This window comes from Lepisosteus platostomus, chromosome 13 (genome assembly GCF_059453375.1).
Source record: "Lepisosteus platostomus isolate fLepPlt1 chromosome 13, fLepPlt1.hap1, whole genome shotgun sequence".
NCBI classification, from domain to species: Eukaryota; Metazoa; Chordata; class Actinopteri; order Semionotiformes; family Lepisosteidae; genus Lepisosteus; species Lepisosteus platostomus.
Genome location: NC_142623.1, coordinates 28,603,784 through 28,630,733, shown reverse-complemented (window position 1 = coordinate 28,630,733; position 26,950 = coordinate 28,603,784). Strand labels below are relative to the sequence as shown.

Genomic DNA, 26,950 nt, shown 5'->3' with positions numbered 1-26,950 from the left:
AGAGAAACACCAAACTGAATCCAGTGTTTCACGGCAATGTCATCGCCTAGCAGCCTGATCTTGTCAGATCTCAGAAGCAAAGGAAGGCCTAGCCAGTACTGGTATCAATGACTATTACATACAAACAGGTTGTTGCTGGAGTAGCAAAGGGCTGACTGATTTATATTGAATTGGATGTAAAGTTCACATGTATCATGATTCATACCTTTGTCCACTCTGCTGTGAAAGTTACTAAAGCAGTATTTCCATTTTCTACCCTGATCCATCTCTTATTAAGCAAGGCTGGGCCTGTACTGGGATGGATGAACTATTCAATAGGAGGTACAGTGTATAGATGAGATGTTCTAACTATATGATCATTAAAGATCCCATGGAATTGTCTGTAGCAGTAGTGGTGTTAAGCTGAGTCCTGGTGAATTCCATTAGGGGCTTGCAAAGCCTGACACCACTTAACTAAGTGGTGAAGCAATTCCTCACTTAACCACCTGATCTGTACAGTGGGGCTGCTGTCACTTATCTGTTAGACGATCACTGCCCTTCACTGGTGTATTAAGTCCCTTCCTATATGCAAAGTACTTCTGGGTCCTGATAAAAACATCCATGGAAGTACAAGCCATAAGTTTATTAAGTTAATTATGTTAAGGTAAAATCTTAGGGGCATACAAAGGTCTTTGGACTTTTTGGATATTCAAATGACGAATGTGATGTTTAGTTTCCTGTTACTGTAAAATCATAGTATTAAATAAGTTTGAATCTGTATTATTTAGTATAATACTACGCAAGTATTGAAAATAAAGCAAATGAAACTCTTTGCTACTTTTAGAAATTAAAGAAATTGTAGCACATAATTCTCCCGTGATTAGTTCAGAGACCGAATCACTACTATAGGGCGATATATTAACGCGACAGAATTAAGGAGTCGAACAAAACAGCGAAATTTATTAAAGAAATTAAGAAATTAAAGATGAAAGAGAAATCTGTGATTCCCCTTTAAAATGTAAAGTGACGTCCGATTTACACCGCCCTTAAAATGCGTCAGATCTCTCGACCAACCAACCTTTCTTTCCACTCCCTTGAATGATAGGGCAACAAGCTTGTGCTAACTGTTCCGAATATGTCTACGCGATTGGCTGCAATGTTCGTCCATCATTAGATTAAATGTTTCAGGGTAGGTTGGTGCGGACACTGTAACAGCGCTGGTGGGCTGCTGTTAAAAACCCGGAGAAGATTCCGCAACTACCGCGGGACATTTCTTGAAAGCATGACTTTGTCATTGGAAATGCCCAGTAGTTTGCTGGATCTGTGGATCCTTGACAGTTATCGCGCTTGCATTACTTCGTTTTAATGAAAGAAATGTCCTAAATTATTTTTTTATTTTAATTTATTTTATGGGTTTTAGTTTTAAATTAAAACTACATGGGCATTGGATAGCAGTATAGGATAGCAGTTCCCTCCAAGAACTTGGTGGACGTTTATCGTTTTGCTTTTTGATTGCTCCGGTGCTTGGATTTCGCTCCATCAGTCCAAGATTTCTTCGTACTCGCATTGTTCGTGCTGTTGCTTCGGAAGAAACATGGGACTGCCCGCTTTGGAGTTTAGTGACTGTCATTTAGATAGTCCACAATTTCGAGAGAGATTGAAATCTCATGAGCTGGAACTGGAGAAGACTAACAAGTTCATCAAGGAGCTGATCAAAGACGGGAAAGCGCTTATTCAAGCACTGAAAAGTAAGAGATGAAATTTACTTCTACAACACATCAATCTACAGCTGTCTGTACCGTGTCGTGATTTCTAGGTCCCGTGCGTGTTGGCTGTAGATCGCCGCACATTTCTAACTAATGCCATTTTGCTTGTGCAGTGGCGGTACTTGCATTTCTTTCAGTTAATATGTACTGTAAAATAACTTTATAACTTTAGTCAATTTCCGATACGCATCTGCAGTTTGAAAGTCTAAAATCGGGGAAAATATGCAAGCGAAATATGCAAGAAGTGGTTGAGCATGCTTGTATTTTCATTTGCTTTAATCACTGTGCGTCATTTTGTCCCGAAGTATAATGCTTGGTGTACTGTAGAAGAAAGGAATCTGTAAAGTCTGAGATTTGTGCATCTCCAGACACAAGCTTCATAGCCCAATGTTAGATTGTCAATACACTGTCAGGAGCTAGTGCAGCCTCTTTGTTTATCAAGTTGTTCCATTAAGCGGAAACTTAAAAATGTAAGTAATAAAGAATCTTTAGTTCCTTGTTTATTTTTAGGAAATCTTGTTCCTTCTGACGTTCATATAGACGGATATGTTGAAAGTGATAGTGCTTGAAGTTATCCCATCCCTGCCGACAGGTGTAGACTTACATACAGTACTGTACTATGTCGTATTTGATGTGTGTGTAGTATTCATTTACAGTTGCATTCCTTGCACATATCAGAAGTACAGTTTTAAAACCATTTTTTGGTCAAAGTACAAAACTTTAGTGGTGTTCAATGAAACCACTAAACTTGAAATCAGGCTATTTAGAAGTTTTATACGACACCCTTTAGGAAAGTGAATTATGAAAGGTGCTTGAAGTTATATACCTGTAGTAGGGGTACAATCTGATTTTAAATGCACGAAGCTCTGTGACGCTAAAGCAACTGATTTTCCTATACTGTATGAGTGGTTGTTCCATATGTAAAGCAGAATGTGTGGTTATGGGAAGCCTTTTTTTCCATTTGTGTAAACGTGATTATATTGTTTGATTAGTATTTAATACACTTCATGAACGCAAAGACCCACAGTCCTTTTAAAGGATAAAGAAGAAATTCAAGACCGTCACTGTAATTAAAAGGTTTTTGAACATTTTAATGTATTTTCCTATGGGTGCCATGAGGTAAGTCTTTGTGACACTATCAGTGCTATCAAACTTGAAAAAATCAGGAAGCTTTAACATGCCAGTAGTTTTTACAAAAGAATTCTTCTGACTTCTGAGAAGTCACCTTTTCTTTCTTTACCTCTGTACAGCATGCAGCTTGCCTTCAGGATCAATGTTTAGTAAATGCATTTTGAGCCTCTCATTAGAACAAAAGAAGAAAAGCCCACCTTTTTACTTCAAAGTTTAAATGACAATAATTATGGTACTGTAATTATGGTTTACAGTTTTACAACATGTGCACGATAGGTGTTCATTTTGGTATTGGAATTAGTATGCAGTGTTTCTAAAGAGGAGGAATGATAACTGATGCAGATCTGGACAAGATGAACAAATGTTGATATGTAGTACAAAAATACAATTCTTTATTATACACTACCGAACAACAGGTTAAAGTTGCCATAATACTATACTTATTTTCAGTCTGATGGTGTTATCTTTAAAATGTTCAATTTGCCAGCTGGCTTAATTCAGATTTGCAGGAAGAGGTTGTACATGGCAGACAATCATGGATCAATTGAAGGAGACACGGTTTAATGAAATGGAAAGGTCTTGTACAGGTGGTACAGTGTATAGATGAGATGTTCTAACTATATGATCATTAAAGATCCCATGGAATTGTCTGTAGCAGTAGTGGTGTTAAGCCGAGTCCTGGTGAATTCCACTAGGGGCTTGCAAAGCCTGACCTCACTTAACTAAGTGGTGAAGCAATTCCTCACTTAACCACCTGAAATGTACAGTGTGGCTGCTGTCACTTATCTGTTAGACGGTCACTGCCCTTCACTGGTGTATGAAGTCCCTTCCTATATGCAAAGTACTTCTGGGTCTTGATAAAAACATCAATGGAAGTACAAGCCATAAGTTTATTAAGTTAATTATGTTAAGGTAAAATCTTAGGGGCATACAAATTCAGATTAATTCAGATTTGCAGGAAGAGGTTGTACATGGCAGACAATCATGGGTCAATTGAAGGAGACACGGTTTAATGAAATGGAAAGGTCTTGTCATTGCTAACTTTCTCAATTTTAAGAAGCCTTACTGCAGTGCAAGGCTCATTTGCAGTGCTCAAATGGTTCTCCGAATCCTCATTCCTTCCTTCATTGCAGAGTTAGCTTTGCCAAGCAGGGAATACAAAGTCCTGTTTAAAGCTTCTGGTGAGAAATAATTAACCAGAATTAAATAATTTGTGTTTCCTGAAAAAGCCTATGGAAATATCCTTCCTGAAACACCTGTTCAATGGCAGTGTGTCCCTCCCTCTTTTCAATGGGAAGCATCAGGTAGATATTGGATACTTTTGATTTCATTCTTTTTTTATCTGTGTGATTCTGCACCATACTTTTTGGGCTTGGTCTAAGCTGTGAGTTACAAACTCAGAAAGGAGATGGTTCTTAATATATAGTGGTGGGCTAGATGATGGATCTTAGCATCTTCATTTTTTGGTGTAAATACTTGTGCAATGCTTTGTTTTTAGAGCCATGATTTAACTTTACCCAACTTAAAACATTTTGCTTTGTTATAGGATTATACCAGGTTTAAATGGTTTATACCCTGCCGTCCATGTGGGTCCTAATGGCCCAGTATAGCGATGGGGACACTATACTGTAAACAGGTGGGACCGTCCTTCAGATGAGACTTAAAACCAAGGTCCTGACTCTCTGTGGTCATAAAAAATCCCAGGGTGTTTCTCAAAAAGAGTAGGGGTGTAACCCTGGCGTCCTGGCCAAATTTCCCATTGGCCCTTACCTATCATGGCCTCCTAATAATCTATGAATTGGCTACATTACTCTGCTCTCCTCCTCACTGATAGCTGATGTGTGGTGAGCATTCTGGCACACTATGGCTGCTGTGTATCATCCAGGTGGATGCTGCACATTGGTGGTGGTGGAGGGGAGTCCCCATTACCTGTAAAGCGCTTTGAGTGTACTGTCCAGAAAAGCGCTATATAAATATACGTTATTATTATTATTATTATTATTATTATTATTATTATTATTATAAATATCATCCTTTACCGTTTAACAGTAACCATTGTGTTGGGAGCCCAGGTGATCAATAGCACAGTTTCAAACATTAAGCTCAAGGTCTAAATTTATTATAGCCTAGTTTATACTGATGGTAAATGTAGACACTTCTACCTGCACTTGTGTTATGGGTTTTCTATGGTTGCATTATTTACATAAATTCCTATGAAGGTTCATGTAGAAGTCTTCATTTTTACACCTGTGCTAGAGCAGGAGTGCTTTAACTAATAACTGAAACTAAAAAGTTTCTTAAAGAATTCTCATGGAAGTTCCCCTGTATTAAGTCTGGTTCCAACATTTATTATAATAATTTATGTAACCTCATGCTACATTCTGATTTGATTAAAAATAACGTTAATTTGATAATACAGTTATGCTGTGAATCTACAGATAAAATAATTATATGACAAATATCAAGTCAAGTACGCTTAGTCTCCAAAACATTTTCTTCTTGAATCTGTAATACAGTTGTTTCTTCTAGTGCTTTTGTCAGAAGAATCTTATTTCAATTATGTTTCTTTCATTTTTCAATAAAATATAGAATGTTGTTTCCATGACTGCAAACATTAACAAAGATTTCAGATTTTGTAATGTAGATGAGAATTGTGGTTGTTTACTTTCTCTTTCATTAGGTGAAGTAAGGTTTTTATGGTACTTTCATATTTTATGAAATGAGTACCTCATTCTGGTAGTTGCATAAATTTGGAGTGGTTTTCTAAAAGAAAGCCCCTAAAACCTTTATGCTTAGAACTGTTTCAAATTACATATGACTCAATGTCTGTTAAAGTGGCTTTGTTGTCTCTACAAAATGAGATCTACAAATGAGACTTCTTAATCTTTGCAATAGTTTTCTTCCCTTAAGAAATGGGAAGAAAAAGCGCAATGTAGGTTTCCCACCCAAAGGACTGGCATTTATTTGTAATAGGTTTCACAAGCACACGTTAGTTAGCACAACTGAAATGTGTATGGTATGGGAAGTAACCTCCTTAAGTTCTAACCACATTATTGTATAAATCTGTTTTTCTTGTACTGTACAGTTTTTGTTGTATTGATGGAGCTCGTCAGGTCAGCAGCAGTTTGTGGGCTTTAATCATTGTGGTATTTGCTATTATGTAGTACCTACCAGAGGCTGAGAAGATATGGGACACCCAGTTGTGGCACCTGTAGCAATCTCTCTGATGTCCTTTGTCAGAGTGGCACACCTGCAATGTCTATTTGAAGCTGCCAGCATGACTTATTTTACATTTATGATGCCAATGATGAGCAAGGGATTTCTCCGAAGTTGAGAGAGAAGAACGTTTTCTCGAATCTGCAGCAGGACCTGTGTTTTTGTTTCAGGCCAGAGCCATGTGGAATTGTACACCCTGTAATAATCCTCAGCTATTGCTTTTTTGAGCAGAAGCAGCATGATTTGCAAACCTCACTGAATGTTTTTAAAGTAGTCATTCAGCTGAAATTCTTTCATTTTTTTTTATTTGGAGCTGCTATTTTATACACCCTAAGACTAGTTTTTCTGGCAGCAATGAGCTTATTGGGATGCACACACATGTTCTTGTCACATGCCTACCTGACTTTTTAAAAAAAACAGCAAGAGTCTAGCAGGAGAGCAGGGTTCTGTTGGGGGGAGGGGTGCATTTCTCTGTGATGTCACTGCAGGCCTGTGTGTACCCAGCAAGTCACAGGAGTTGCAGTTCCTTGAATGGGGAGAGAGCCTAACCCTTTCCTGACAGCTGTGCTGAACATGTGCCCTCACTTGTAAAATATGGGTCACAGTCAGCTAGTTCCATGTAACAAGCTCAGGCAGGTGACGTTTGTATCATAGAGCTCACAGATCAGATCGCTCCATTGGCCATATTTCTTGTATTAGGAATTGGTCTTTTCACATACCCCAATTTGTTCTCCATGAGAGACAAAAGACAGGGAGAGAAGCTTGGGGTCCGAGTGCAGGGTCAGCCCTTTATATGGTGCCCCTGGAGCAGTTGGGGTTAAGGGCCTTGCTCAGGGGCCTAACAGAATAGGGTTCCTCTGCCAGCCACAGGATACGAACCAACAACCTTCCAGCCACAGGCGCAGGTCCTTAGCCACAGAGCCACCACACCACCAATGCATTGCAGATAAGTGTTTTTACTGTTTAGACCACTCGGGGGCCCCATTTTTCATCATAGAACAGCAGTTTTACCTACCTACTGCAAAAAAAGCTAAAGAAATTCTCATCTACTTTCTGAATAAGATAAGATCACTTTATTAGCCAGATACAGTTTCTTGTATTAGGAATTGGTCTTTTCACATACCCCAACTTGCTCTCCATGAGACACGCAGACAGGGTGAGAAGCTTGGGGTCAGAGCGCAGGGTCAGCCATTTATAAGGCACCCCTGGAGCAGTTGGGGTTAAGAGTCTTGCTCAGGGGCCAAACAGAGCAGGATTCCTTTGCCGGCCGTGGGATTTGAACTGACAGCCTTCCAGCCACATGCGCAGATCCTTCGTCACAGAGCCACCGCACCGCCCAATGTATGTATACATTCTTGCATTTAGATGTCAATGTGAATAAAAAGCATAATTGTTGTATTTTTACAAAGTTCTTTGTTGCAGGCCTTATCTTAAGTGTAACCTAACAGTGAGATGTTTCTGGTCCAGGGTGTCTGTAGAAGTTACAACTACTACAAGTCCTATGGCACCTATGGCATCTATGTCGGCTGGAGCACCAGCTTCTAGCCCCTTTCAGCAGCTCCTTGGCTGTTGGTATTAGTAACATGGCTCTGCCATGGTACCTCTACCTGGTACTGCAGGCCCTATTGGGACAACTGCTGAATGGCTTCTCACTTGTATTTAGACCAATTACTTAGTGTAGCACAGATATAACTCCTGCTAACTGGGCTGGGATAGAAGTACTTATGTAAAATGCATTCCCTTTACAGGCCACCGGAAAGGAAATGATGGAAGCTTATAAAACTGTTTTCTCCATCCATCCATTTTCTAAACTTTTTATCCCATGTAGGGAGCCAGAGCCTGCCCCAGCAAATAAGGGGAGCAAGGCAGGGTACACCCTGGACAAGCTGCCAGTCCATCACAAACACTCACAGCTAGAGCCAAATTTCCCCGAAGTCAATTAACCTACCAATATGCATCAGAGGAAACCCACCCAAACATGGGGAGAACATACAAATTCCACTCTGATGGCACCCCAGTGCTCCAACGATGGCATTGAACCCAGTGCCCCAGCGCTATGAGGCAGCAATGATAACCACTGTGCCACCTGGAAGCTGTTCTCCAATGTATTAAAATGGCCATGTATTGTTATATTAATTGTGCTGCCCCATTACTAGGATGTTCACATTAATGTTGTCTAAATTATCCATTTATTTCAATTCAATAAAAGGGAGAAAAACAGGTGGCACAGTGGCATGGTGATTCACTTCTGGATTTTGGTGCCTGCCGTGTGAAATTTCCATCTCTGCATTTGCGTAGGTTTCCTCCTGGTGCTTTGGTTTCCTCCCACATTCCAAAGCCGTGTTGATGAGGATGAATGATGGGTCTATATTGTCTGTGCACATGGATTCCGAGATGTGAACTGCATTCCCGTCTATATTGGGGGGGTCCACAGTCATGGCCTGTTGTTCCCCTTTCCTTCCAGAATGAAAGCATCTTTTTAGTAAAGGATGGATGAGAAGCTTGATGATGTCACTGATCGACTAATCGAGGGGCTGGTTGGGATTACGCTGCCCTGCCTCTCTCTGTTCTCAGCCTCCCGCTTGCTTGTAGATATGTGGTGCTGTTGGTCTCTGGTACGATCCAGTTAATAGAGGAGCAGCTCAAAGTTGGGCAGGCTGGAAGAGTGCCCAATTCTGTCCTGTGTAGAAACTGAGATCCAAGTAGTGGAAAACGCAATTTGGCTGTTCCAAATCGAGGGGGTCTAACGAAAATAATTTGCAATTCCAATTTTTTGTTAAAACGTACTTGACGATGCGTTTTACGGGTAACTCCCTTGCATAATGTTGGCATTTCACACCATTAGAGTTTCTGGATCTTGTGAAATGTAAGGTATGATGAGTCATCGTATTAATGCCTCAGGCCATTGCTTAATTGCCATAAGATTCAGTGCAGTAAAATCGTTCAATCTGATGAGGCATCTTTAAAATCTGACAGCAGCTCTTTAGTACAATGTCTTCACGGCGCGAGTACATCATTTTTAAATACGAGTAAAGGGGCAATTTACTAGTTTACCTAAACTATCTAAAACCTAAAAGGTCTTTGCAGCAGGGTTGAATGTTTAACGTTTCCCAGCACTATGTTCAGATTTAGGTAATGAAAGTTATTTGTGAATGCTTTAGTTTTCTTCTGGTGGCTGCACTGTAATGTACTGTTCTGCTGCTAAACATCTAGCGCACACCTAGGCATCAGCACTGAGAATTGTGGTTTAGAATGTCAAAAGATGACAAAATTAGGAGGATCTGGACAGATTTGGGCAGTCCTAGTTGTGGAGATCTCATCTTTTTGCAGGTTTTCAATCCAATTGTTAAATACTTTAATCGTATCATTATTAAAATACAGTAACACCTTATTGTCAGATTTCTGAGGAATTTGTTTTGCATCCAAACAGCTATGTTTTACACACACAGAGACTTACAACAAAAACCATACAATCACCACATCGAAATATTAATTAAAAATAAATGTAACATTACATAAAAGACATCAACCCATACACAGTGATTATGCGCCACTCCTACAGGAACCCACATAGATTAACAGAAACTGTAAGTTTAACTCCCCACAATCATCCTAAGCCCCTATAATTGCACAATACCCCTTCATTTTTGCACATAATCACGAACTGCACTTGCTCATAAACCAATACTCTTTATTCTGAATTTATTTATTGAGCAGTGTGATTGAATCTTGGGACAAAAGAGTTCCTCATTTTGTTATGTCTGCCTTCAGGCATCAGTTGGTGGATAGAGATAGAGTTGGTAGATAGTAGAGAGAATTGCTCCCAGCTCCTCAGGTGCTGCTACTTTGAAGAGACCTAGAAATTGTACAGACACACCATCCCGTCAGGACTAGGATTGTCCATTTGTGGTCTGAGTCCTATTGCCTTTTACAGTTATGGCCTCTCTGGAGAGTTCAGATTTGAACATGTTAGTGATGTGCAGTGTTCTTATAGTTTGAAGTTGGCTCTTCATTGTTTAACTTCACATTGTGTTCAATACATTTTCAAGCAAATTTTGTCAGTAAATTGAATATGTTTTAAGAGGAGGGAACGGGAGATTAGGTGGGTGCCGTTTAACATGATGGTCGGCAATAACATGCAAAAGCAAGAACTGTTTAACCATGATGAGATTTACTGTCACCCTTTGAATGTAGAGGAAAAAAAACAGAATGGCAATGGATCTAGTGTTTAGTACCGTTATCTCTGCTTGAGTGGATCTCCAAGGGGAGCACTAAGTTTCCGTGCAGTGTAAAATTAAATTCCCCAATACGCATTTAAATCATTCTTAAATCATGTCAGCCACAGTAAATATTATTGCAATAAATTAAGCAAGTGAAGCAGAGAAATGTGAGCTTCTGACAGGAGAATGTTTTGAATAACGCATACAGTGTTTTTGCTAAATAAACGCCAAGTGATCCTGGGGGACTGGTGCATTGTGAATATGGGCCTTTTTGCTTTGTCAACAGGCAGGAGATGCAGGCGTGGTGCTTTTCATGTTTACACAACACCCACTGTCTCGGGGGTCAGCAGGGCACCGTGAAGACTGTGCTGTTTGACCCCTGTGTCTCCATCATACCGGGGTATTTCATGCAACAGTTATAGTGATTGATATAATCTGTGGATATAAAGAAGGGCATGTGGGCAGTCCTTTGTCCTTCTATTCTCGGGGATATAGACATGTAGAATCTGTGGAATTATGAAATTAATGACGAAGGATTTAATATCCACTGTGGCTTTTTCTGGTTTATGAAAGAGAGAGTTGTGTCAGGTACGATTGTTAGCTGGAAGAAAAGCATTACAGGATGGTGCTTGATATTGTCTGTCAATAGTTACAGAATGTACAGAAGAGTGTAATGACGCTGTTTGCATTCTGAGGTGGACACCGGCATTTTTTTCATGGTGATGAAGGGGGGGGGGGGGTGGAGGAACATTGGAATGTACAACAGTAGTGACTTGACATAAAAGGGTCAGCCAAGGCTAATCTTGTTAATGTACTGTAAGTGAAGAAGGGAGAGTGGGAGGTGCTGGACAAACGTAACCCCTGGCTATTCACTCCACTCGCCTGACCCTTCGGGCACAAGACGCAAGACGCTTCACCGAGCTTTTGAAAAGGGGAACAAAGATAGAAGGAGGGGATTTCCTCCTTGTCGCTGCACCGCAGAAACCACACACAGAAAAATGTGGGCCAATGCCCCTACAGACATTTTCACCTTCAAGGGATCAGAAATGTAATATGTTTTGACCTCAGAGCCATTCTTTAAAGACTATCTTTAAAACGCTGTCCTGCGCACGTTGTGCAGCGGATGCCAGTTGTGCAAGACCCAGCTCCATTCAGAATGAGGTAGATGCTGTTGGCTGTATTACTGGGCCCCTGAGCAAGGCCCTTAACCCCAACTGCTCCAGGGGCGCCGTACAATGGCAGACCCTGTGCTCTGACCCCAGGCTCTCTCCCTGTCTGTGTCTCATGGAGAGCAAGCTGGGGTATGCGAAAAGACAATTCCTAATGCAAGAAATTGTAAAGGGTTAACTCCATTAGGACAGACAATTTTTATTGATGAATTATTACAGACAGATTTGAATGTCTTGCGTATTCCACCAAAACTGCATGATTTATTTGATGTTTTTCTTTTATTCCAGAGCTTGTATAGCAAAAGCATGGTAAATACACAAGCTGTTCACACGAACCCATTATTTACTTGAACAGGAAAAAAAGTTAAAGCCTACCTTTGCTTGAAACTTTGACAGTGCAGTATATGAAAAGCATAATACAGCTTAAAAGTCTGTTTGTTCTTTTTAGTTGCTTCTATTGAAACTACGCATGGCTTCATTAAAATTTCAACACTTGTCTTGTGTGTTGCATGACCACGTGAGTAGGAGAAGGAAGTGGGGTTAGCTTGCACAATGTTGCCGTTTATATTTTTAGCTTTTTTTTTAACTTTTTAACACGGTAAGTAAATGTTGCGAGAGTTTTTGCACGTCTACATTTTATACTGCAAAATCTCAATTTTTTGTCTGTCAGGATGCTTTTCAAAAAGAGCCTTCTGTATTTTAAAAAGAGAACTTATGCATTTCATCACAGTTGAAAAAATTTTTTTGCAGTGTGAGATGTGTGCCAAATATGTGCTTTCACAGACATCAGGCTCTTATTTTAGGCCCTGCAAAGCTCTGTTATACATCCTTATACGTGTCTGCGCAACTATGAGGAAGGTCACAAATACTTTTTGGTTTAGGAGGTAGTGTTGGTGACAAATTAACTTTTTTTAGCAATAAGCACATGTCTATTTGTGATATTTCTTGGTAGTGTTGAAGTCTTGAAGCTTTTCTTTTGCCTGCGTGCATTCAGTAGTTTAAGTTATTACCTGGTTTGGAGTAGCAAAGCCTGTGGTTTTGTGTTGGGTCTCTTCCAGACACATGAGATTGGGCAGTCAATGCATAATATGATTCCAACATTAGCTAATCAATTCCAAAAATGTTATTTTCTCCATGCTAACGTGGCAGATTCTTTCCTGAAGGAGGATTTCAGGGGAGTTCTGCTGCAGAAAACACTGAAGGACACAGTCTCCTTAGAAGTCAGTGTCTTAATTTCCTCGCCTCATCCTGTTGGAGCACAATGCCTGTTTCCCTGTTTGCATTCTGTGGGATATTTTAATTTAAAAATAGATGCGTGTTCTTGGCTGAAACAGTACAATGGAAAGCAACATTGAAAGATGGGCCGAGTATCTTTTTTTCCATAGGTTTACCCTCTGTATTGCAGGATATTTATAAAAGGGTTCCAATTGCAGTAGATTATTTTGTAACTGCAAAACCTTTGTGTTTTAGCAGTTAAAATTAAACCATCATATTTTTTGCATTAAATTAATCTAATCATTGATACTGTCATTTAGTAGTTCTCAGTTTTTAGTCTTTATCTTTTTGTACAAAGTAAAATCCTTTCTGATTACAGACGGCATAGACTTGGCTATTTTGGATCTTCTTGTATAGTGCTATTTCCGTCCTGCCAGTAATTGAATAAATTATCATAAAATCTGATTGACATTTGTCAGGTTCTAACATTCACTCATGGCTTTATCCTTTTGATCCCATCGGATAATGATATATGTACACTATAGTATAATTACCTGCACAAATGGGTCAGAAATCACAGGGGCAGACACAGACACACACACTCACAACAGGGCTAGTTTTTCCCATTAGTCAATCTATCAGTATGGAAGAATCTGGAATATGTGGAGGAAACCCGTGTGAATATGAGGATAACATAGTAACTCCATGCAGACAGCACCCCAGGAATTGAACCCAGGGCCCCACAGCTCTGAGGCAGCAATGCTAGCTACTGCACCACCATGTCACCTGGGGCAGAATTTATTCTTTCTTTATACAATGGATCTCTTAATATGTCTAGTGGTTGCTGTCTCTATCTGACCATTGGTTTCAGCATATTACCTGTACATGTTGATTACTTTCTTTCTAAAGAACTCTTTGTCTTTCATATGAAACAGAAATTATGTTACAGCAAGACTTTTGTTTGCCCTCTTCCCTGCCTCAAATGTAGTCAGACTGGTACAGTGAGAATAATTAAGGCATGTTTCAGGAATTCTGACCTTAAGATAGTGACTCTCAATGTCATGGCTGTGTGCTATGGTTTAAGGGTGTTAACCTGAGATTTTTGTTCTTCCCCACACTCAAATGTCCCAGTAAAAAATCAAAAAGCATCAGTCCAATAATGTTACACAAATACTGTATTGGAAAGATGAATCATGCATTTTTTACTTGAATATAATTGCTCTATTCAAACAAGATTTTTAATAGTATGTCTGGACAAGGAAATCTACACTCCACACAACATGAAGAACAAACAAACCAGTTTTGCCTGTACAGATGAGAATAACCCATTTTTAAGGACATACTGCTATGCTTTTTTCAAAGGAACATCTCTAAGGGATTTGACAATTAACTGCTGCAAAATTATACAGCAGTATAGTAGATGAGATTCCTTCATTTGTCCTGTGTTTGGATTTGGTTGTACAACAGATCTCAGAAAGGGGACATTTTCTGTTGTGAGCATGTTACCCATTATTAATTAGGAAACAGTACATTTATTCTGAAGATCAATCGTTTAAAACGATAATCGTCAAGGTTTGACATAATTGTATATCTGAGTCTAGAGTATGTTTTGCTTAAAGAGTACTCTATAGAAATTCACCCTTTGTAAATTGCTTACTTTGCTTCAACTTCTACAGGACACACAGCTTGATTGACAGTAACGAAGCCGGTGGGTGAGATAACAGTGCAGCTTTACTTGCGACTGTAGTGTGGCTCACTGCTTCCTGAACATCCGAAAGCTACCAGCCAAAGCTTTTACAACTGCTCTTTAATGGAAAACCATAGATGTACAAGAGGTACCTTCCCAGAAGCAGGCAAGACGATTCCTGAGCTATGATCTGGTCATAATCAACCAATGCAAAATGTGTCGTTAATGCTCTATTAAACATTACTTCATGTTTGAGTTCAAAATGGAGTTTCATATTTGTACCTGCTTTCAAATCACATCTTGAGCAAGTGCCTTTGTTAAAGGTGTGTAATGCAGTGTGGCTTTCCATTTTTTAAGGGCAACATGGTGCTAATTCCAGGGAAATGTTTTATTCTTTTTCCACTTTTAATGCTAATCCATGTCATTCTGAAGACGTCACCCATTTTCTAGTATGTTTTGAAGAATGTTTGAGAATAATCCTGGAATTAATTGATGCAAAAATAGCATTCTGCACAACACTATCTGTGGTGGTTTTACATTAAAAGCAATATTACACAGTTATGATACATAAGCTTTAATTTATCTAATCTAGGAGAATGTACAATTAGAATAGAATTAGAATATTAGAATATTATTTTGTTTATAAAGTGCAAGCAGTATGTGTTTATATATTAGCTGTAATTGCTTATTGGAGCTATAGGTTATAGGTTATACTATATAGGACAGCTACATATAATGAAACATGTAAAAAATACACAATACACAAACAGAAAGCAGTCTGTGAGTTGTGAAAGAGCCATGTACACTACACATGCAGTACAGAGGCTGAACAAATAGCAAAACCGAAATAATCATGACCGCGAAACATTAATTATCCTAATTTCTTATTGTTGTCTTTTCAAGATGCTTTTAAATTCCTGAAGTGAAGTTGCCAGATTGCTTATGTTTTGGCCTATTTGTCCCGTTCCCTTCTGATTTCAGGTGGATCTCAGCAGAAGCTGCTGTGGTAGGAAATGTTCCTTTAAACAGTTTCAAAATAATTATAAGGTACTTTTGGTAGTTGTTTACTGTACTGTTTGCACTTGGGACAGCATAGTGGCCTGTCAGTTTCTATTTGCAGTAATATAGCTACAGTACATTGGTTTTTTGTGGATTGTGGTTAGAATGAAGGAAGCTCAGAACCTCTTACTAACACATGCAAAACTATTGTGTTTGTTTCACACATGGTTCTGTATAAAACTCAAAAGTGGGAACCAGTTATAATGTCAAAGACCTGTTTTCCGAAGAGAAGCAGTCTCACATGTTAATAATTGATTCTTGAGAACTGGGACAAAATGGTCTTGGTAACTTTAACCTCAAAGCAGTGTCCCAGGATCTAAGATTATTACAAATTCTGATTATCAAGTAACAATTCAGACTGTTTTTCCAATGGGTTCATTCTTCCTAAACTCTTATGTCCTAGCAGGACACCACATGCACTTGTATTTTATTTTTCTTTTTTTAACCAGATTAATTTATATTGAATAATGTCACAACCATAACATATCAGTTGTACATGCTTTTTAAACCATAATTAAGATATGATTTAAAACCCAATTTATATATTAATAGTTAAATCAAACTTGTTACATTAAAGTTTTTTTTAAAGAAACGTTTAATTTAATCTTTATTCTCGAGAATCTGTGAAATATAATAATTGATTCTGAGACTCACAGTGTTCCTAATAACCTAACCATTTCTTGGAATGAGCAGAATGTGGCCATTCTGTTGTACTCAATCTGTAAAACATTTCTAATGACATTGTTTCATTCTTGTAAGAATTAGGAGCTATAACCAGTGCATTTTGATGGTTTTACAAATTGGACCAGAACTGCTGTTAGATCTTCAAGAAAGATTTTTGTGGTGGGATCCTGACAAATGAATGAAACAGAGATCTCTTTCAGCTGCACATAGCACTACTAATATATTAACTATTGTGTATTTCCTTTCAGTATCATGTGCCACTGCTATGATGAAGGGCTTCCTTTTAGTTTGTAAAGCTGAGATTTATTTAATTTGCTCATTAAATCAAAACAATTGAGCTCTTATTACAGTGCCACAATATGTTTACTTAGTCCAACGATTTCTGATAAATGATAATTGAAATAAATGTTTGCTGCTGTAGTTCAATACCCTTTTATTCTCCGATAAGAGAAAAGTAAAAATCCTGACATTCTATTAAGTTGCAGTGTTACATGGTCAGATATTGCTCTCGGATTGATAGAGGGATAAAGGGCAGACAAGCATGTTGCTCAACAGTGATTCCAACATTTTATTATTTTATTTAATTGTGTTTTAATTTACAGTACATAGTGGCTGTACCTCCCATGAGCCTGAAAGTGCAGTCGGCAGCTCGAAAGATACAGCGTCTGGGCCTTGAGAGGATCATCAGTGCGTCTAAACATACTTTTACCTCCCTAACAATGTTCGACAGAGCAAGAATTCAGTTACTCGTCTTTTTTCTTGCTTTGCTACAAATTCAAATTCAAATTCAAATGTTTCCATTTGGCATTATGAATCGGATTCCTCCAGGCTGACTCGCTGGTATCACAAAGCTGTTTATTCTTGTTTTTTTGGAAAAAAAAGTCATTGATCCTTTCTACAGGCCAATCTGACTTATTGCAGTCTTCTACAGTGGCGGATGAATACTGCACATTGTTAATCGGGCTTTTCTCCAGCCCAGCCTCAGAGATGAGCTTGTTGCTTTTCCCTGCGATGACCATTTTTAGTCGGCTGCTCCTCCATCGCCGAGTGTACTTGAACAAAAGCTCAGTGTGTGGCAGTTCCTGTGGACGCGGCATTGTAAGGAGTGTACAGCTGGCTGTCATCTTTGACACCTTCTGGTTCTGCATGTTGTTAAAGAGCTTCTACAGCTGACTGAAGAGCTGATTTTCTTTATCTGCATTTAATCATTGATCCGAGACGCAGCGCTCTTTATATAATCGAACATTTAATTAAGCTGTTTTCTTTCCTTCAATGACAAGAGAGGTGTTGCGAAGTAGCACTGAAACTTGGTGCCTGCATTTTAAACTGCATTGCAGTTCACTGCCTTAGCTGCAGTATGACATAATTATCTTAGTATCTGAGAGGTTTAGCTCCATGGAGCGCGTTCTATTGTTCTTCAGGGAAAGGGTTACAGTAGTCTAGTTTTTATGACTCCAAATGAATTTTTTTGTAGCATTCAAGCCCATTTAATACTGTTGGAGCTGTGAGCCAGACTTAGTTTTTCCACTTTCTCAAATTGTTTTTTTTTGCTAATAACTTGAAATGCATGCAGCATTATACGGTATTGTGTGCTGTGTGCCAAGTGGTTATGGCATACATTGCTTTATTTTAATAAGTAACAAGGGCTTCTGAATACCCCAATAGCTAGTCTGTGTATAATTTACCCTGTAATGGAAAATATGATACTGTAAATCAAGCTTAATAGACGTACAGGTCTTTGTTATTGTACATTTCTGTCCCAGACAATACTTTTGCAAGAGCAAGGAATGTGGTACACAAGTTATTTTGCATATAAATTGCCTTTTAATCTCAAGATCACAACTGTATATAGCCTATTGAAAAGAGGAAAATTATAAACTGAAGCGAGTCCTGGAAGCTTGAGGATGTTGACCAAATAAATCGAATTCTTACACATTTTCAGCAAAAGTGAACAATCGGTGCCTTCTCTACAATGTTATTTGACAAAGATTAGAAACTACAACATACTGTATGTGAGATGGATAATGAATGCTGACTTTACCTGAGGCATTTAGTTGTCTTTTTTTTTTTGGCTCACTGCCATTGATTAAATCGATAATTTTTATATCTCTGATAAGAAAAAATAGAGTATCATTCTACTCATTGTGGAACAATAGGCTACTTTAGGGAGCTTGCCCTGATTAAGTGAAGGGGTAGTTTCAGTCTACTTCAGAGTGTTGTTTAGAAATTGACTGCTGTAACTCCAGCTACAGTATGCAGTTCAGTTTACTGTTGTACAATCTCTTGAACATGTGAGTTTGCTGCTATGATCCATTATTTCATATTGTCCTCTCAAACTGCAAAGGCACAAAGAAAAGGGAGATTCTCATCAATTATTAAATTGTTCATATCATATGGTATCCTGTGTTGTCTGGTACCGATGTATAGCCCCTGCACTTTCAGTCAAGTGGCCAATTCAAGAGTCCTCTTGGAAAAAGGACTCCCGTTCCAGAGTGTCGGATTGTCCTCTCTCTTTGATTGTACTTCACTGTGATCTGCAGTGCAAGCACTTTGGAAACTACACTATCCATTCTCTAGTCTCTGACTCCCTTTTAGGATGTCATTCAAACTACTGTGGTTTCTTTTTATTTTTGCTTTTCACAGCGCGTATGCAATGCAGGGGAGAACATCAGATCCATAAATTAAGTTTTGAGGTTCAACTTTCAGGACATATCAATCAAATCTCCATAAAAAATCAAGAATTTCCAGTCAGTGTTCCATTTTCCCCTATGAGATAGCCCAGCATGATTTATTCTGTAGGTTCAGTATAACATGTGGGGAGCAGGGTTCTGGGTGACTGTGTCGTTGGGTAACACTACTGGAGAGGAAGTAAAATTGGATGGCCAGTTTTATTAACAACCCCTCATCTACTTAGACTTTAAATAGCTCTGTCAATGAAATTGATTACATTTACTCATCTTAGTAAAGGTCTTGACCATGAAAGGACTTGCATTGATTGTTTTTGTATGACCTAGCTTTTCAAATAATTTTTTTTTCCCCCTTGCTTGGTACGCTGCTTCTCTTTCGTCTCCCTTCCCAGACAGTAACTCAAAGAACCGAGAGTTGCCACATCTGCCGCTGGCCCAGTAAAGATTCTTGAAGATGTGTGAGGCTCATCTTGCCCCTGGCTTGAGGGAATGCAAAGCTCATGAGAACATTCCCTGTGGCTCCCTGCCCAAATGTGTTCAGATTGGCGGAGTTGGAATTTGAAACAAGTGTGCTGCTTGATGACAAGACTCAGCCTGCACTACGTGAAGGAAACATCTGACCGAGATGGCACTGTGGACGCCCTCCCATGTGCTTTATAGGGTGCAGCAAAAGATAAAAACTAGAGCAGAATATAAAAGCTCCAGAAAAAAAGCTGCATTTGAACACGCATAAAATACATTTTTTATCCAATGTAGCAGATTTAGTACAAAGCTGCTGAATTGAGTGAATTCTAAAGCCTTCCTTTTCGAGCCTACTGGGGAGCGGTGTGTTAATCTGGAGTGACGGAAGTGGGTCTCATGGTGGACCAGTCACGCCAGATGGCGTGGTTCTCATTTCATGTTTACATTTTTAATTAGGCCACTCTTACAACCACTAATGAAACAAAGCGCAGGATTCTGGTGAAGTGCATCCGAGCATTTTTTTCTTTAGTGAAGAGACAGCTTTCACCGCTGATCCTTAACTGGCAAGGAATGGACCTATTAAACCAGCCCCTAGCACCCTGACAGTTGACTAAGTGTGTAGACAAACTCCTGGTTCCAGTCCAGCAGCTTCAGTTTCAGCTCTTTTTATGGCTGGTTTTGAGATATTTTTTTTTTAATGGCTAGTGCCGATAGGCTGTGTATGGCAGAGTCTGTCTATCCTGATGGATTGTTATGTTTTTGACAAAGAGTAGCATCTTACTATTGTATATTATTTATGGTTACGGCATGTTTTTATGTAATTTCTATCAACTGAATGTTCCGAGTTTGATATTTAAGGGTTAGATAAATTAAATAATTGCTTAGCTGTGAGTGAATATTGTTGAGAGTTCCTTGGACTGCACAAAAATCAACTCGGTCAATACTCAAGGAAATAAACACAGATTGTTCATTGGAAGGATTGATAGTAATCCTAAAACTCAAAAACTTTGGCCATTTAATGCGAAGACAGGATTCGCTGGAGAAGACTCTGATGTTGGGGAAAGATTGAAGGGAAAAGAAGAGGGGGGTGGCAGAGGTAAAGATGGATAGATAGTGTTACTGAAGTAATGAATATGGATTTGCAAGAGCTCAGAGAAGCAGTTGTTGACAGACAGGTCTGGCATGCTAAAGTCCATGAGGTCACGAAGAGCCGGACTTGACTAAACAACAAATACACTGTATAGGAGAACGGAGGAAAATCTTAAGCACGTTGTTTTGCCTGTAGTAAGCTTTCTTTTCTTCGAATGGGTTGTTCAGCTCATGCTGTGCACCTGTGGGGCTAATTACAACCTTTATCCAAATGAGCAGCAAGCAGTTTCTCTTCCTCATTTCAAACCAGTTGCCCTAATATGCATGTATCTCATCTGTAGAAACTCTAAGAGCCAGGAGCTATATTCAAAGCAGACCCTGCCTGTTTTAATATGCTACTACATAAAAGGAGTAGTGCCAGCATCTTTGCCGCATGAAATAATACACCTGGGGCACTCAAGGCTTCTCTTTGAATTCTAGAGCTGCTCAGTGCTTTCTCCCCTTTTTTCTTTTCATCTCATAACTTTGAAACCGCCAAGGATTCCAACAGAGCAGCTCCTTATTTACTCTCGCTATCTTTCTGCCCATACAAAATAGTTGGTGCTGCAGACGTGTGGTCTGGATGTTCAGTAAGACTCCTCATTTAAGATAATTTGAAAGTTATCAAAATGAATTGTAATGGCAATCATAGTATTAATTAGTATATCCAGTAGTAACCATGAGTGGTGTGACAGTTTGCGTGCTGGTTCACTACATTGGGGTACTGGATTTGATTTTGAACTGTGACATATTATATGTGGAGTTTACATGTTCTCTCATTTTTTTTTCCTGTGGTTTTAAGTACACATTAGAAAAGTTAATGGAAGTCTTAAAAATGTGTGACCAGTGATTGATTGACGTCCTGTCAGGGGTATTGACCTTTCTTGAGTTATGTGTTTCTGAGGAACGTTGGAATAAGCAGGTTTTTAGCTGAATTGATGGAAGGGTGGGTAATGGTAAAACCGATTCTGTGCAGTAGGATAATGGATTAAATAGTTCAACTCACTTGTTTTCTTGGTATTCATTCCAAATGATATTATTAAAGTCTGCTCCATGGACATGCTTGCAGTAGGTGTTGTCCATCTAAAATCAAAACTTTGAGCATAGTGCAGAGTACCAAAACCCTCAGATATACAACAGCTAAGACAAAGCATGATTTAATTGCTTTCATTAACAATTTCCAGAAGGAAAATTTTATTTTATAACAAATGACCTGTTTGTGATAACCAAATATTCTTTATGCGATGTATTATACCTTATAGCCAGCAGCCATATCACTCACAATTGGCAACCCACTGAAGCCAAGCAGGTGTGAGCCTGGTCAAAACTCCTGGGAAAAACTAAGGTTGCTGCTGGAAGAGGTATTAGTGGGGCCAGCAGGGGGTGCTCGCCTTGCGGTCCATGTGGGTCCTAATGCCCCAGTATAGTGCTGGGGACACTATACCGTAAACAGGCGCTGTCCTTCAGATGAGACTTAAAACCAAGGTCCTGACTCTCTGTGATCATTAAAAATCCCAGGGCATTTCTCGAAAAGATTAGGGGTGTTACCCTGGCCAAATTTCCCATTGGCCCTTACCATTCATGGCTTCCTAATAATCCCCATCTATGAATTGGCTTCATTACTCTGCTCTCCTCCCCACTGATAGCTGATGTGTGGTGAGTGTTCTGGCGCACTACGGGTGTAGTCCATCATCCAGGTGAATGCTGTACATTGTTGGTGGGGGAGGGGAGTCACAATTACCTGTAAAGTGGAGTGTCCAGAAAAGCACTATATAAGTGTAAGCAATTATTATTATTATTATAGGAAATTAGTATAGTTTGTGGTTGAATGATGTACAGTATAGGTTTGCTAGCAAAATCAGAATTGTTTTAAATGAAACAACACTTTGAGATATTGGCTGTATGATTGAACCCAATGAACACGGGGAGAACATGCAAACGCCATGCAGACAGCACCCCAAGAATTGAACCCAGAGCTCCAGCATCACTGTATGGCAGAAATGCTACTGTGCCACCATGCTGCCCTTACGGAGAAGATTTCATTCCGTAATCCAGGACAACAGGTGTGAGTGCCATTTGAAATGCTTCAACCTGCTGTCCTTTGTATGATTTAACCTGTTGAGACTACCTGTTAATTTCTCCTCTGATCCCTCTGACTCTGCATGAAAAACACCAAGTTATGCTTTTAATCAGAAATTTTAGGATCCCTCAATATAGACATAACAAAATGAGAAGTGGAATGAATGAATGTTGAATAAAGGAATTCCTCTACAAATGAGTTCATAATAAAGGAGTACCAGTGTATGGGCAAATGCAGTTGGTGGTTATTTGCAAAAATGAAGAGGTATTGTGCAACTATAGGGGCTTAGGGTGATTGTGGGGAAACAAGTTTAAAGTTTCTGGTAATTTCTGGATTTCTATAGCTATGGTGTGTAAGGACTGTGCGGGGGTGATGTCTTATTTGTAATATTGTATTTATTTTCAATGTAATGTTTATTGGTATGTTGTCATCTCTGTCTGTTTAAGAAAACATGCTTGCATGCAAAACATTTTCTGAGAAATCAGGCTAACTATTATCATATCAAAACAAGCATTCGTATTATTATAATCTGGTTCAAGACGGTATCAGTACCTTGGTTAAACAGTTACCATATGACACAATACCTCTTTTCTTTCGATTGTGGTCAGAAGGTTTGCTTTGCTTCTCGATTAAAACAAAGGGAGAGAGGCGGTTTTGAAAATAGCAGACCAATCAAATCCTACCACTTCCACATACTTCCTCTTTCTGTTCCTAAAATTTTATCTTTCAGTTGAGAAAAAGTGATGCTGAAGAGGTCACTCAACCTTCTCAAAAGCCTGTTCAAGCATTTATAGTAAGACAACTGTTAAGCGTGTATTATGTCCATCCATTTTCCAACTGCTTCATTCAATTCACAGTTGTGGGGTAGCTGGAGCCTATTCCAGCAAGCAACAGGAGCAAGGCAGGATGGATACACCCTGGATTGGATGCCGTTCCTTCGCAAGGCAAACACACAGACACACACTCACACCAGAGTCAATTTTCCCAGAAACCAATTAACCTACTAATATGTATTTGGACTATGCAAGGAAACCCATGTGAACACAGGGAGAACATACAAACTCCACCCCAATAGCACCCCATGTCCAGAACTGAACCCAGGGCCCTAGTGCTGCAAGGCAGCAATGCTAACCACTGCACCACTGTGCCTCCCACTGTGTCCCTAATTGGATTGACATACTATTTAAAGATGTAGCTCATTAACTCTGTAGCTGAATAAAGTAATGTAAAACTGAACTTGAAGCTAGTTATTGAATTACTTTATCATGGATATTTAGTGTACACTATATACAGTATGCTGTGTAATGTGTTTTTTAAAAAGAAGCTTGTGGCTGAATAGAGAGCATTGTTCTTGTAATATGGATTACAATTACGTTATGTTTATTTTAGGTCTTTGCTGTGTGACTTGGCCTTAAATTGCATTTCCTTATTGGCAGTTCAGTCCGTAAGAGTCAGATCGGCGATTAAAAAATAAATCTTAAGTAAAAAAAAGAGATCCTGAAATTGCAGTATTGTGTAGGAAATTACTGTATTTGCTGTAATTTACTTAATTTCTCTCTAAGCAGTACAGTATTTTCCCTTACTCTCTATATACCGGTAGTGGGACAACTTCAGTCCCAAAATATGTTATCCATCCATTCATCCATTTTCTAACTGCTTAAACCATTACAATGGGCACAAGGCAGGATAAACCCTGGTTGAGACGCCAGTCCATTGCAGGCCACACACTGGCAGACACACACTCACACCAGCAACAATTTTCACAGAAGCTAATTAACCACCAGGTCTTTGGTCTGTGGGAAAAAATTTGTTTTTAAGGGTAAACAAAAAGAAAAAAGTCTGTTTTCCTACTTCCCTTTTCTTTTGCAACTTCTTCAATGTTTTCTGAGTTTTACTAATTTTTTGTAAATTTTTCAGAAGTGGGTAGCCATCCATATCTCTGAAAGCAGAAGTTTAAAAGACTTAAAATCTGGAACTAGAGGTCATAGAAACCAAGCCTAAATGGTGAGAGAGGAAATGAAAAAACAGGACCAGAGCCTTAGGAATAGTCACAAGTTGTTGGGATGGAAAACGTTTTGGAAGGCTCAAAACATCAGGCGCCTTACAGCTTCCTCAAAGATTATATATAATTACATCAATGCTGTTAAGTTTAGACCCTGAATCTTATTTTTATGGGATAACCTTTTGGGAAGTTGAAACTGGAACAATAGAAAGTGATCAGCAGTTTGTTCATGCCAGGATAGACAGTTGGTAGGTAGCATGGAGAGTTGAGAGAAAGTACTAACATTAATGTGCCTTATGCAAATTGTTTCAGAAATTATATTAAAAGTTGACTTTGTAGTTCAGGTTGGGGCATGCTGCTGAGGAGATTTTTTTTTTTTAGTTTCACAGGGAGCCGCTAGTTTGCTTTCCTTGGCATGAAGCACAGACTTTCAGGACTAGTGAAGCAGCTGCCCACTCTTTCTTGGCACACACGCCTCTGTAGCTTCCCAGCTCATCTCGGGTTCATTATCACCACTGCCTTAGCAGTGAGATTATTCCACTGATTTACAATTTCTCTACGCATGCGAAGTACTTCGTCAACACCTCCATACATCTGTCTCTTGGACTGTAGAGAGAGCCTTTGCAGACTGCAGTGAAGCTAATTCTGTTTCTGACCCAAAAGAATATCACCCCCTTGAAGCTGGTACTTATGATTGATTATTGAAGAACAGACCAGAGTTTTTTATTCTTGGTTTTATGTGCATTGTTTTTGGTCTCTTACTCTTTGAATGGGAAGGAGGAAGGGCAATATAAGCAGAGCTTTTTGTACAGCAGAACTGGTAACTCCAGCGTCTAAGGAACCAGTTCTAGTGCTTTAATGTTTTCCATATTCTGTTAAGTAAGTTACCATACAATTAATGGTAGCAGTTGACAAATCAACAAAAAAAAACTGAGGACACTTTTTTCCTTGTGTGGTTTCCTCTCTGAGCCGATCAAGTCCTTGGAAATGGTCTCTCTTACTCTTCCAGCAGGCACCTGTGGGCTGAGAGGATTTCAGGTTATTGCTTTGAATTGCTATGGTACATAGCTGACTGAATGTCAGACTTGCTCTATTACTGTTCTTTTTTGTAAGGCATGAATTTGGGTGGAAAATGGTGCTTTTCTTTTGGAGGAGCTCTCTCCTCGTCTCGCTCGGTCCTTTCGTTGTTCTCTTTCCGCCAGGTAGCCAGAGGGAAGGGTGTTTGGATAAACATGAAAGCCATTGAGTGAGAAGCAATAATCTAACCTGATCATATAAACTAACAGTGAAACGTGTTTCCCCCCCCCCACACACAGGCAGCACTGTAGCTGACATTGTTTTAAATGTGTGTGTGTGTGTACAGTATGTACACATATATACATACTGTATATATAGCTACTCACTAGCATGAAGATGTAGTGTCAAAAATACTAACATTTTCTCAGAAGTGGTCTTGACAGTCTGGGTTTGACCATATACAGTGCCTTGAGATCAAAACTGAGCTAGGACACTATTTTACCTTTCATTTTATTTTAAGTATGCTTTTACTAATAACCAATAATCTTTGAGAGAAATACGAATCTAATTTGAAATTGAGCTTTCACGAAACATCTGCCACAGCTTTTGCTTCTATTCGCGGTGGCGTACATGCTAATAGTGATGCATTATTTGCTAGTACTTGGGGACAGAGCCATCTTAAGCCCCCACTGAAACAAAATTCCATTACTGCTGCCTGTTTTGTGAGGTTTCTCACACAAGACGGTTTTGACGATTTGTGTAAGCAGCTTTAGACATTAATCTTCCTCAGGGATTAGTATGATTTAAGTAAGGTTTTATCCTCCTATACAGTTCCTGCATTTGATTTCACTGTAAGTGTAGAAGGGAGATATGCTGTTTATAATGAGAGCCAACAGATATGCAGCCTGGCTAGCAAGCCCTACTCTGTGTTCTTAGTGGGTGCTGCCCTGTCCTCTTCAGTCTTTTTTGAGATTTCCACTTGCTCTTGTGGTGCTTCCAGGCATTGTCTTTCTTTTGCTTTTTTATCTTTTTGCTGTCTAGGCAACAGAAATTATTTCTCTGTGCATTTGGTGTCTTTGCACAAAGCTTTACTGAGGTGACTCTGGTTTCCAGTCCCTGGGAGGATGTCGGCACTCATTAGCTTCTGGAATGGAGGTCCGCGATCTGAGCCAGAGGAACGTCATGTAAACTTGCAAACAGAAATGTCACTGCAGAGTTTAAATGAAATGCCACTGTCTGCGAGTACTGTATTGCAGTATTCAGGAGAAAGCCAGTGGGAGGTGGTTTAATTGAAGAGCAAAGTTTCCATTTCCTTTGGGTCTTGTGCACATGAAGCATCCTGCTTAATCTTCCCTAGTCTCTAAGAGATTTAAACAACTACAGAGCTCAGATTCACTTGGCTTTAACTTTTATGCCAAACATAAATTTTATATTTAGATGTGCACAAC

At 39.3% G+C, this 26,950-nt stretch overlaps 1 protein-coding gene across 4 annotated transcripts in view; it reads left to right on the top strand.

Annotated features, from left to right (window-relative positions):
* The first annotated feature begins 1,085 nt into the window (after positions 1 to 1,085).
* The window catches only part of LOC148650317 (rho GTPase-activating protein 26-like), an 84,778-nt gene continuing 58,913 nt past the window's right edge, over positions 1,086 to 26,950 (top strand). For all 4 annotated transcript variants that reach the window (XR_015926079.1, XR_015926078.1, XM_088603995.1 and 1 more), the window contains exon 1: positions 1,086 to 1,727. Coding sequence is in view for 2 of the 4 variants with exons in the window: in XM_088603995.1 (XP_088460121.1) it covers positions 1,574 to 1,727 (154 nt within the window). In the remaining 2 variants the exon portion in view is untranslated. The remainder of the gene's footprint in view (positions 1,728 to 26,950) is intronic.